The sequence below is a fragment of the Martes martes genome (assembly GCF_963455335.1).
Source record: "Martes martes genome assembly, chromosome: 2".
NCBI lineage: Eukaryota > Metazoa > Chordata > Mammalia > Carnivora > Mustelidae > Martes > Martes martes.
Window position 1 is genome coordinate 70,663,925 of NC_137889.1, and position 12,156 is coordinate 70,676,080.

General features: G+C 43.0%; 1 protein-coding gene across 1 annotated transcript in view; it reads left to right on the top strand.

The window, feature by feature from the left end:
• Positions 1-255: 255 nt before the first annotated feature.
• Positions 256-12,156, top strand: part of SH3RF1 (SH3 domain containing ring finger 1) — a 185,371-nt gene continuing 173,470 nt past the window's right edge. Inside the window, exons 1-2 of the mRNA XM_080831119.1 lie at positions 256-451; positions 1,990-2,477. Of these exons, the coding sequence (XP_080687245.1) occupies positions 2,085-2,477 (393 nt within the window). The 5' untranslated portion in view covers positions 256-451; positions 1,990-2,084. The remainder of the gene's footprint in view (positions 452-1,989; positions 2,478-12,156) is intronic.

Sequence of the window (12,156 nt, forward strand, 5' to 3'; positions counted from 1 at the left end):
CTCGGGACCCCGCTTCCTGGACTCCCAGCTCTCCAGCGCCCCCTCAGGCCCCCGCCCCCACTCGCCCTCGCGGGGGGAGGAGGCGGGAACCGCGCGCAGGTACCTCAGCGCCTGGAGGAAGGCGCGCCGGGCCCGCAGTTCCCGGAGGTGCCGCGCCCGCTCCGGGGGGAGGCGCTGTGGTGCGGGGCCGCCCTCTCGCGCCCCGGGCGCCCGCAGTGGCTCGGCGTCCTCCTCCTCCTCCTCTTCTTCCTCCGCCCTCCTCGGCTGGGAAAGTGGGAGGCGGCGGCGGCGGCGTGTGTGTGTGCGCGCGAGGGGGGCAGCAGAGAGGAGTCTCCGGGTGCCGCCGCGGCGTCAGAGACGCTGCGAGAGGCGGGCGCGGCGGGGCCGCATCTGCATCGGGCTCCGCCGCCGCTGCGGGGCCGCGAACAAAGAGGAGGAGCCGAGGCGCGAGGTAGGGCGCGGGGCCGCGCGGGGAGCCGACGCGGGCACAGACCCGCGGCCGTGGAGGAGGTGGTCGGGGCGCCCGTTCCCCTCCGCACTAGTCGGTCCCTCAAGTCCCTCCGCCCTCGGGTCCCCGTGGGCCCGGAGCCGGGACGGTGCGGGCTGCCGACTCCCGGCAGGAAGCGGCCCGGGCTCGGTGCCGCGGTTTCCCGGGGCGCAGCCCGGCACTCCCTTCTCTCCGGTGGTTCGCTCTCTCTGGGGACTCCCGCCTCATCTCTGCGGCGTCATAGATGTTTCCCGAAAGGTGGCACTTTGTGGGGCTGACTTTCGCAACTTAAGGCTGCGGATTTATTTTTAAGTCCTTGAAAACTTCCAGCAGTCGTTCGGGGGATTTATGTGCCCGGCCTGACCCCAAGGGTGGTGGAGAGGAGTGCTGTTGAATGAGATCCCGGTTCCGCCACCGGCCAGGCTGCAGCGCCAGCCCGGGACCTTCCCTGTCCCTGGTCGCCAACACCTGGCTCCGGGGTGTGTCTGCGGCGAGTGGACGCCGCGCCTCCCTGCGGGTCTGGGAGTACCTGTGCTTGGCAGCGTGGGAGAGAGGCTCAGCCCTGGGGCTCGACACTTCCCGGCTCTGTCCAGAACAGCTGTTAATGCTTCCATCACAGTCTTCTTACCCTTTTTCTCTTAGGCATTCCCTTTTACATTTATTTTGGTGGTAGGGGAGAGCGGCGCAGTCACGGCTTTAAATGCTTTTTCCTGAATGGTCCCATTTTCATATTATGCTCACAGTTTTCAGTCCAGCATTCCATTGTCAAATTCTTTTGGTGATAATTTTGCCAGATTTTCTGAATGGGATTAGGACAGGCCGTTCAGAAATCCGTTTCAGAGTTTTGTCAACCACTGCCCTGAAGGGTGCTTTTATATTTCAGCTGCTTTCAAACAAATCTTTAGTTGTGTCCTTTAGAATTGTCAACCTTCCGCTCATTTTGATTGGGCAAGATTAAACAGTTCTATTTTTAAGGCCAGCGAAGAAACATATGTATTTAATATTGGGATCATTTACCACAAGTGATCACATGAGGCATGGTTTCTTAAACACTAAAGTAGCTTAAAGATTGGGAAGTTTGTTGGGTTTAAAAGTAATTTCAGGTAGAGGAAACTTTCGGTTGCTTCTGTTCAGCTTCTCATATGAGTTGAGGACTTGATTAAGGCAGCCAATATCACTTTGAGGGCTGAAGAAATAATGTTCTTTATTGCATTTCACAAATCCCGTTTTATTGCAGGAATTCTGTATAGTACTTCATAGGTATTTCTGCACAGTGATCTCCTAAGGTATCTTTAGGGAATAATTTTGAATTGTTTAAAAAGCCCATTTTGTTTTTAATTGTTGACTTTGGAGTTCAGGAACCACATTCCAAAGCAAAGCTGCACTATTCAGAGGAAGCACTTTTGTGTACTTTTTGGTTCTTGGCTCCTCTGTGAACCTTTCCCCCCAAATAACAGTACTAATTTTCTGTCTTCTCTCTTTCCCCTCCCCCATTACTCCAGAGCAAAGTCTGAAATGGATGTTACATGAATCACTTTAAGGGATGCACACAACTATGAACATTTCTGAAGCTTTTTTCTCAGTAAACTAGATAAAGATGGATGAATCTGCCTTGTTGGATCTTCTGGAGTGTCCTGTGTGTCTAGAGCGGCTTGACGCTTCCGCAAAGGTCTTGCCTTGCCAGCATACGTTTTGCAAACGATGTTTGCTGGGGATTGTAGGTTCCCGAAATGAACTCCGATGTCCCGAGTGCAGGACTCTTGTTGGCTCGGGTGTTGAGGAGCTTCCAAGTAACATCCTGCTGGTCAGACTTCTGGATGGCATCAAGCAGAGGCCTTGGAAACCTGGCCCTGGTGGGGGCAGTGGGACGAACTGCACAAGTGCATTAAGGGCTCAGAGTAGCACTGTGGCTAATTGTAGCTCAAAAGATTTGCAGAGCTCCCAGGGTGGACAGCAGCCACGGGTGCAAGCCTGGAGCCCCCCGGTGAGGGTGAGTAGCCTGCAGAAGCAGTTTGGTGAATGAAGGTGGTGACACCTCCATTTTTTTCTCTATGCTTTCGCTTGATACTTTCTAAATCAGTTCATTGCTGAAGAAGCTACACTTACTGGAACAGACAGGAAATTATGCCTCAGGATTTTTTTTTTCCTTTTGGAATGTGAGTGGATATAAATAACAAATTTGTGTTTTTAAAAATTCTCTCCAGATAGTCTCTGTTACCGTTTAAGATAAATTTTGGGGAAGAAGTAGCAATTATTCACTGAAATCTAAAACAAAGCAGCTTTTTGGTGCCCATTTTAAAATGGAAATTTGGCATGATTTTTCCCTTTTTCATGGAGTTGGGAGAACCATAGTTATGTATATATGTGTACATATATGATACAAGTTACACATATGTATGTGGGTGAATCATAAGCTGGAAATTAAACCTTAATTTTTATGTTGCATTGAGCTATTGTAGCCATTCTCTTGGTTTTATGAATGCACAGCACAGAATTTACTGGTTGGAGGAATTCTTAACAAATCATGGCCACAGGTAGCTGAGTTTCGTTGCTGTAGCAACGAAATGTCTTTTAGGACTATGTGTAACAGAGAACCTAGCTTTATGTTGGGTTTTGTAGGGAGTGAAATGAAATGTTTCCATCAAAATGATTTTTCTGGGGTTTTGGGTTTGGGCTGAAATAATTTTAAATGAACCTAAATATTTGGACAGTTACCATATTTTAAATTCCTAGAAGGTAAGTTATTTTGAATAAATCTATATTATGTTGTGGGTGATGGTATTCTAGTAAGACACATTTTTCTCATTTTTGTAAAAATACGAAGTAGTCATGAGCATCAGATAATTAAAACAATTTCATTTTTGTTGGAAGAAACAATTTTGATAATTGGCCAAACTGACAAAATATATTTTTGAACAGTTAATTTGCATAAGAATTTTTTTTTCCAATATTCATGGGGGAACACTCATAACTGACTTCTTTCATTTAGTGTTAAAATAGCCATTGGGATAGGCATTGTATAGTATAAATTCACAGATGTGGATATCAGAAGCTATACCATTCCCTCACTTCCTTCTGAAGCTCATCCTTTAAAATGATAGAAAAGTATTTATATCACTAGATGTAAAACAGGAAAAAGTTTTATTACTAGGAAACAAATCTTTAGTCGGATATCAGGCTTCTTTTGATTTGTATTCTTTTTTTTTTTAAAGATAGTGAGAACTTTGGGCTAGGGTAGTTTTCTTTGCATATTATATTTGAAGCCCATGTATTGTGAAGTTGGTCTGCCTATAGCACTTAACTAGGATTTCCTTTATTTTATGGAGTTTACTGGTGCATTGACTATTTATAGAATCATTAATATTTTAACCTCACAACCAGTGATCAATTTGGTCATTTCTGAGACATGTGACCCAGGTCTGCTTAGCTTAATGAGGGAGTAGATTTGCTTCTTTGGAGATTATATTTCCTTGTTAATTAGACTAGAGACTTGTAGCTTCTGGCTATGAATGAAAGTGTCTTAGTTGTTGACACATTGCTTTACCTGTTGTGAGCAATGCATTGAATGTTTGATTACTGATAAAAAGGAATTTAAGAAAAGGGTTTCAAGCATTCAACTTAATGTCTTTTGAATTTTAAGTTTTCTTTCAAACATAAAAATTGACTGTATAATGCTGTAATGTTCATTTATTTCAATTGCTAAGCTCTCAAAATTGAGCTTCACTTTTCTTGGGTAAATTATTTTGATGATGTTACTGTTATTTTTCTGGCTTATATGAGTTCCTGTTTGCTGCATGTTTTTTCTTTAGCATGAGGAAAATTACTCACTGAGAAGCCCTGGTGAACTTAAGCTAACTTGAGGAAAATTACTCACTGAGAAGCCCTGGTGAACTTGGATAAAATAGTTGAGGTTAATAAAACAGAAGATGGTGTCTGTTACTTTAAGGGGTGGGGAGGCCCAGAGAGCAGAGGACAAAATAAGAAACAAAATTACTCAGTAATCTGAGTTCATGCAAATGCTGCAATACTTATAAAAAGACCAATTTTATTTTCTATTCTAAAATAATTTCTCATTAGTAGTTACTGGTACCTTTTGCTTTCAAGCATTTGAAAGAACCAGAGTTGCACAAATAGTCCAAGTACCTGAAGGATAAGTACATCCCAGAAAATACTCCTTTTAAAAAAGAAATCTGTAACATACAGACATGTGGAGGTTGTAATGCACTCCTTTGGACACTTTGCTGAGGTGAGTGACCATAATAAATCCCAAACATGCATTCTTCTCTCTTAGATGTTCTGACACAACCAAGTGGTGCAGGAGCCTGTTTCCACATGTTGCGTAAAGCTGAAAGTGATAACATATGGAATGTTGCTTCAGTGTATTAGTTATGTTCTGTGTTCCGTTAGATTGTGACCATGTGGCTTCCTCATGCACCAAGCCGAGGTAGATTGAGTGTTATCAGCAGATATGAACATTTCCAATGTGTGACACAGATCTTGTTCCCAGAATTTGAGTGTTTCCTGCCTAATATGAAGGAGAGAATGAAAAAGTGTTGGATTGGAGTCACTATGGGGATCTGTCAGTTCTTTACCCCATGTAAAGAATTCTGTTGGTTTTAGGCCAAAGTTGAGCAGTGGAATGAGCCACAGGGAGAGGGGGACTGCAGATAATCTATTTAAAGGACTAAAAATACCTGCAGAAGATAGATAATATATAAAAAAATATAATACACATGCAAAATTCCATATGGAAAACATGTTTAAGTAATTTTGACGGAATTGTGACATAGGAGAACAGTTAAATTTCTGCTTTCTGTGAATGGTTCCATTGGTTCAAGATCTCTTCATATCTGTGCATCTATGTGTCATCTAGGAATCATTAATGATTTCACACTGCCTCTATCTCAAAGTGAGTTTATTCAGCAAAAATAAATCCACATAATCACTGATTTACACTAATTCACACTTCATTTATTCTTTCCTTTAGCTAACAAATATTTACTGAGCACTTACTGGGTGCCAGAGACTGCTCTAGCGGCCCAGTAGGTAATGATGGATAAACCAGATGCGGATTCCACTTATGTACTTATGAGTATGTGCCAGCCTTGTGGGAGAGACACGTTAATAGCATAATAACAATGCAAGTATGTAATTAAACTTGGTAGTGTTATGACAGAAGCTAGGAGAGAGGATAGGAGAAGGCCTGTGTTTAGAGTAGATGTGTGTTTGTGTGTGGCGGGCATCTTCAAAAGCTTTCTTGAGAAAGAGGCATTTGAGCTGAGATCTTAAGGATAAGATGCTATTAATTAGTTGAGAGAGGGCTGGGCAGGTGAGGAGCAGGGGAAGAATATTCCAGTGGCCTTGATTTGTAGTGGGACAGGTATGAATCCTGTGAAGAACCAGTGTAAGGTGAATGTGGATTGAGCATGGAATGGGATAGTGACCTGAGAGGAAGCTTCAAGGGCAGTCATGTACAAGGTGTCAAGAGCCACCACAGGCCACATGGGGTTAAGGGCCAGATGAATGGTAGAGCTAGTAAGGGCTCTGCATTTGGGATTAGAAGGATGAATTGTTAGGAATCAGCAGTCATCGGGGCTCAGAATGGAAATGGGAGTTTGGTGTCAAAGGACTGAGAGAGAAAGGGAATTCTAGATTTGGGGGAACAGGTGAAATTTCCTTCTCCAAATGTAGAGTATGCTTTCGTTTCTCCATAGCTGCATTCGTAGCTCCTTTCTCTCCCTTTCCCTCTTGCTGACTGTTATGGGCTGAATTGTGCCCCTGCCCTCCCCACCCCCACATCGTAAGATGAGGTCATTTCCCCTAGTACTTCAGAATGCAACTGTGTTTGGGGAATAGCAACTTCAAAGAGGTGATTAAGGTCAAATGAGGTCATATGGTAGGCCCTAATCCATGGTATGAGTGGTATTTGTTTTGTTTTGTGTTTTCGAGTGAGCAAGATGGGGGGGGGGGTGCAGACAGAGAGAGAATCCTAAGCAAGCTTCATGCCCAGCCTGGAGTCCAACATGAGATTTGATCTCACGACCCTGAGATCATGACCTGAGCCAAAACCAACAGTCGGACGGTGAACCCACTGAACCACTGAGGTGCCCCATGACTGCTATTCTTATAATAGAGTATTAGGATATAGAGAGACATGGAAGGAAGAGCATGTGAAGACACACAAAGATGGATATCTGCAAACTAAGGAGAGAGGCTTCCAGAAGAATACAACTCTGCTGACATCTTGATCTTAGACTTCTTGCCTCCAGAACTGATGAGATAAGTGTCTGTTGTTAAAGCCAGTCGATCTGTATTACTTTGTTATGGCAGCCCTAGCAAACTAAACACTAACTGTGGATGTACTCCTAAATGTCACTCTCTTGAATGGCCTTGGTCCACTGCCAGTCCCTTCCATCCTGGTTCCCCTTAAGACCTGCAGTAGTCCAAAAGTTCTGTGCTCTTTACTCCCAACGTACAATAACTTCGAGCAGTTCTTTGGTCCCCTTTACCTGCCTTAACTGCCCAAGAGGCCTGGCATAGTTTCACAAAATAGACAAGGTTTATGACCAGAAACAGAAAATTTTAGGTTGAAAGAAGGAAGGGTCAGGAGGAGAGAACTGTCACTACTTGTTTATCTCTCAGGTTCTTCTGTAAGTGGAGTTTGGAGAGGGTGCTTTACTGGACATCGTGAGTCTGAGGCGTTGGCCAAAGGAGAGGTGGCAGAAAGAGAATTGAAGGAAGGGTAGAGGAGAAAGTCAGGTCTGCAGTTTGGCTCAGGGTAGGGTGTGGGAAACTACTGCTATGAATTGCCCCATTGGCCATCTTTAACCTCCAGTCAGTGAACAGGTCCCTGTGGAGAAATTTTTTCTGGTTCGGTTCTGTGCTATGATCTATCCTAGGATGAAGGTGGCTTTAATGCATGTTTCTGTTGAAAAAGAGTTTACATTATGGGGAGGTAGAACAAAAGAAACAACAAATAAGGCAGCATATAGTGAAGCATCAAGCTATGGGATAAGAAATGGAATAAGTCTCTATAGTGAAGTTCATGTATTGTGGCCCCTGGACTAAGTGGTCAAAGAGTGGAGAGAGTGTGGATTAGGAAGGATGGGACGTGCTTCCCTTCAGTGGAAGATGGTCCAGCACTGACACAGGAATTGATGTCTTCATTTGGTGGTTTGGATGAGGAAGGCATCTGGCTGTTTCTGAATGGCTGAGTTAAAATAGAAAACTGTTTGTTTTTGCCAAAGGATGTCTGTTGCAGAAATTACTGACTTCTTTTATTTATCATTTCATTTCTGACCCTTGCTTTAGTCCCTGTGTTCATCCTATCCCTGACTTGACTTTATTCCTGAGTCACGCTCTCTGGCTAGCGCTCAAGGCTCAGGTTTGGGATGGAGAGGAGTCTGTGGTTCGTACTGATTAGTAATGAAAAAAAGAAATGCGGGACGCCTGGGTGGCTCAGTTGGTTAAGCAGCTGCCTTCGGCTCAGGTCATGATCCCAGCGTCCTGGGATCGAGTCCCACATCGGGCTCCTTGCTCGGCAGGGAGCCTGCTTCTCCCTCTGCCTGCCACTCTGTCTGCTTGTGCTCACTCTCGCTCCTCTCTCTCTCTCTCTCTCTCTCTCTCTCTCTCTGACAAATAAATAAATAAATAAATCTTTAAAAAAAAAAAAAAAAAAAAAAGAAATGCCTCTTGACTCTTTTTTATATTACAAGTATGTGACCATTATCCTGTAAAGCTCACGACAACCCTTAGGTTAAGTACTATTATTTAAAAAGTTAAAAAGAATGTGAATTTCAAAATGAGTTCCTAAAAATGCTCTGGTGGTAAAAAAAAATACAACAATATCGATGTATAATATTTTGAAGTGTGTATGTCATTCTACCATTCTACATCTCTTCATATACATTTGTATACATTTTTTTGTTTTTTTATGTAAGTGGAATTTCATGCTCTGTGTGTCTGATGATGTGATAGTTCACTTAATATATCTGGGAAACTTTTTCATGTCTGAGCACATGTATCTGTCTCATTAATAACATCACACCTGTTTCTTGAGGTATAATACGCATGGAGAGATATGCACCTAGTTTAAGTGAACAACTCATTGAATTATCATGCTTCATTTTAAATGACTAGGATTTTTCTCCCTGTTTTAGAAATTAAGGTAATATATGCTCATAGTAAGAAACTGAATGGTGGAAAGGATGTAAAGGAGAAAATCAAGACTTCTAATCTCTCCATTCTTAATCTCCAGGAGTGACTACCATAAAGAGGTTTGTGTGTGTGTGTGTGTTTTCCCAGAAAAAAAAAAATTAATAGAAATAGGGTGACATTATATGTGCTCTTCTGCAATATGAGGTTTTCTGTTTAATGATATATCTTTGTAGCTTTCACTATCAGCTCTCACCGATGTATAAGAGGGCATCCTGTTGTATCATTCTCATTTTGGGGTTGTGGAAAGGATGACCAAAAGAGGTTGAATAACTTGTTCTAGGTCTCCTAGCTAGAAAGTGATGGAGATAGGGTTTCACCTCAGCCTGTCCGATTCCAGGAGCTTCCTCCCCTTACCCACACTCTGCTTAAGTGACAGACATTCTTCCTGGGTTCTCGTGCTACTTATAATAGGGACAGGTTTTAAGTGGAGGTTCTGGTGTCTTTACTGCCCTTACTGTGTTCACTGTTGTTGTTTTAAAGGGACAAATGAAGCTGTAGTGACAGTAGACCAGGAAACCAGACCTTCTTTAGCTTGGTGCATGGCAGGAGTGTGGTTTGGAGGTCAGAGGTTATGGCCTTGGGTTCCATTGCTGTCATCAACTGGCTATTTGGCTTTTCCAGACTTTATTTTGTCAGCACGGAACTGTAGAACCTTAGGTCCCCCAGCTCCATTCGGGGAGTAGGGGGTACAAGGATTGCTGAGTTTGGTTCATCTTGCACTTTTAAGAACCCTTTGTGGTATCTGGCACATATTACACACTCAAAAAGAGATTTGTTGAATGAACGTTTTATTAGTTTCCTGGAGCTGCTATAGCAAAGTACCACAAACTGGGTGGCTTAGAACAACAGAAGTTTATTTTCTCACAATTCTGGAGTCTGAAATCAGGGTATTGGCAGAGCCATGCTCTTTCTGAAACTCTCCGGGGAGAATCCTTCCTTGCCTCTTCCTAGCTTCTGGTGGTTCTGGCAGTCCTTGAGGTTCCCTGGCTTGTAGACACATCACTCCAGTCTCTGCCTCCATCTTCACATTCCTTCCCAGTGTGTCTGTGTCCAAATTTTCCTCATCTTATGAGATACCAGTCTTTGGATTAGGGCCTATGCTAAAGTAATATGACCTCATCTTAACTTGATTATATCACTTTGACTCTATTTCCAAATAATGTTGCATTCACAGGTATTGAGGGTTAGAACTTGAACATATTTTTTTAGGGACACAATTCAACCCATAACAGATTTAATGAGTGCAGGAATGAATGACTGAGTGATGTGATTTCTAATCACCTTCTAAGGATCCTTAGCTGTACATTCTCTGAACAGTTTATCTGTCCTTAACCCCTTTCTTTGTTCTGTTTCCTAGGAATTTGAGAGGCAGGGCAAGGGGTTGTGGGGGAAGGGAGGGAAAAATGAAACAAGATGGGACCTGGGAGGGAGACAAACCATAAAGGACTCTTAATCTCAGGAAACAAACTGAGGGTTGCTGGAGGGGCAGGGGTGGGGGGGATGAGGTGGCTGGGTGGTAGACAGTGGGGAAGATGTGTGCTATGGTGAGTGCTGTGAATTGTGTAAGACTGATGAATCATAGACCTGTACCCCTGAAACAAATAATACATTAAATGTTAATAAAAAAAATTGGTTAACATTTTCTGTACTGATTAATAGGTTACCTTATGGGTAAATGCAAGAATTGATGTGCAAACATTCTGAAAATTATAAAGTCCCTGTAAATGGATATATTATTATGAGTATCATTACTATAAAAATGATCAGTCTTCCTAACAAGGAATATAATATCATTTCTAATTGGGTGACAAGAACCAAATACTAGAGAAGAAATTCAAAAGATCACTAAAGGAAAGTAGAGCTATGCAAAATGAGGACATGAGCTCAGTTGTTTTGGTCCCTTTCCTGTGAGAAACCACCTGATGAATGTTCATTCTCTCTGGCTACCCTTGCGGGGTTCTTTCCCCATTTCCCCTATTTTGATTACCATTCTCTCGGCCCTTATTTTTCCTGTGGCTGACTGAAAGGAAAGGAAGGGGAGATCATTCTGCTATTACTGGCTGGACAGAGGAAGAGAGGAAAATGAGATAAAGTCTACTTTTGCTTTCATCATCAGCCCTTGTTGCTGTTCTTCCTGCTCTCTGAAAAGCCCCACCTCTGCTGCGGGTTCTTCAGCGCCTCACCCTGAGCTCCAGCCTCTGCTGGTATGGAACCTCTGTAGTCTGTCACTTTTCTGCCTTCTAGCCACCTTGCATTGTTCTGTCTGCAGCCATGGTCTGCGTTTTCCAAGTGGCTAAGATGGGGGAAATGGAAGAAATGTTGGAACAGAAAGGGGGAGAAGGAGAGCAGGACTCCCATGCCATTCCATTTCCTTCCTTCAGTTGTTTTTCCAGGTTGTATTCACAGATGGCTCATTTTGCCCCATAGTTTCTGGCTTGGGGAAAAGAAAGATTAAAAATAGATACAAAAAAGATAGGGCAGTCTGTTAATACCTACCTCCACTTCACCATTCCAAGAGTCCCTGGCTCCTCTTTGTGCACCTCCATTCCTTAACTCTCCTCCTCTGCTGGGAAGAATGCCTGCTTTCCCCCACCACAGTCAGGTACTTGCTCTTTTTATTAATCCATACCCTCTGCAATCTGTTGGCGTTAATGTGGTTTAAGTAAACCTGAGACAATACATGAAGAGCCTTTTTCATTTTAAGGCCAAAAGACAAATGACTTTGTAATTAATTTTCCAGCAAGATTCTTGATGAGGATAGTAGAGCAACATAGTGTATGTAGTACAGTATAGTAAGAATACTTGTGATAGAAATTATGTATGGCAACATAGTGTAGTGAGGAACTCAGGTATCAAATCAGATGTCAAGTCAGGCAAGCCTCTTTTACATAGCAACATAGTGTAGTGAGGTGTACTTGTGACTGAAATATTACACTTGGAAACAGCTTTTCCAGTAAGGCTCCCTCACTGTGGAATTTAGACTCCTCACCGTCCCAAAGCTTTTATCAGAAAGAATGTGTCTGTCTCTCTACTTTTTTTTTTTTTTTTTTTAAAATTTCAAAGACCTTGAAAGTAATAACCTTAACAAGAAAAATTCTGAGCCCCAATCATCCTTCCTGTGGTCCTGCAGTCCTTTGCAGTATGTGTTCCTGCCAGTGCTTAGTCAGGATGGTAGCAGTTGCTTCATGAATGGTGACATATGGGTATCTGTAAACACAGCCATGTTAAAGATAAATGTGTGAGTGGGCTCTTCCGGGGTAGCAGGGAAGGGAATGGAGGTGCCATTTCAAATGGTTGACAGTAGCAGTTAAGTAGTAGACTATTTGAGTTGTGAAATGTGGATAAAAGGGAGCAGTATGAGGATGTGCCAGTGAATTTTTAAGTTATATTAAATATAATGCAGAAAGGCAAGGACTGTCAAGTTTTAACATTTTTCTATTAGCCTAAGGAAA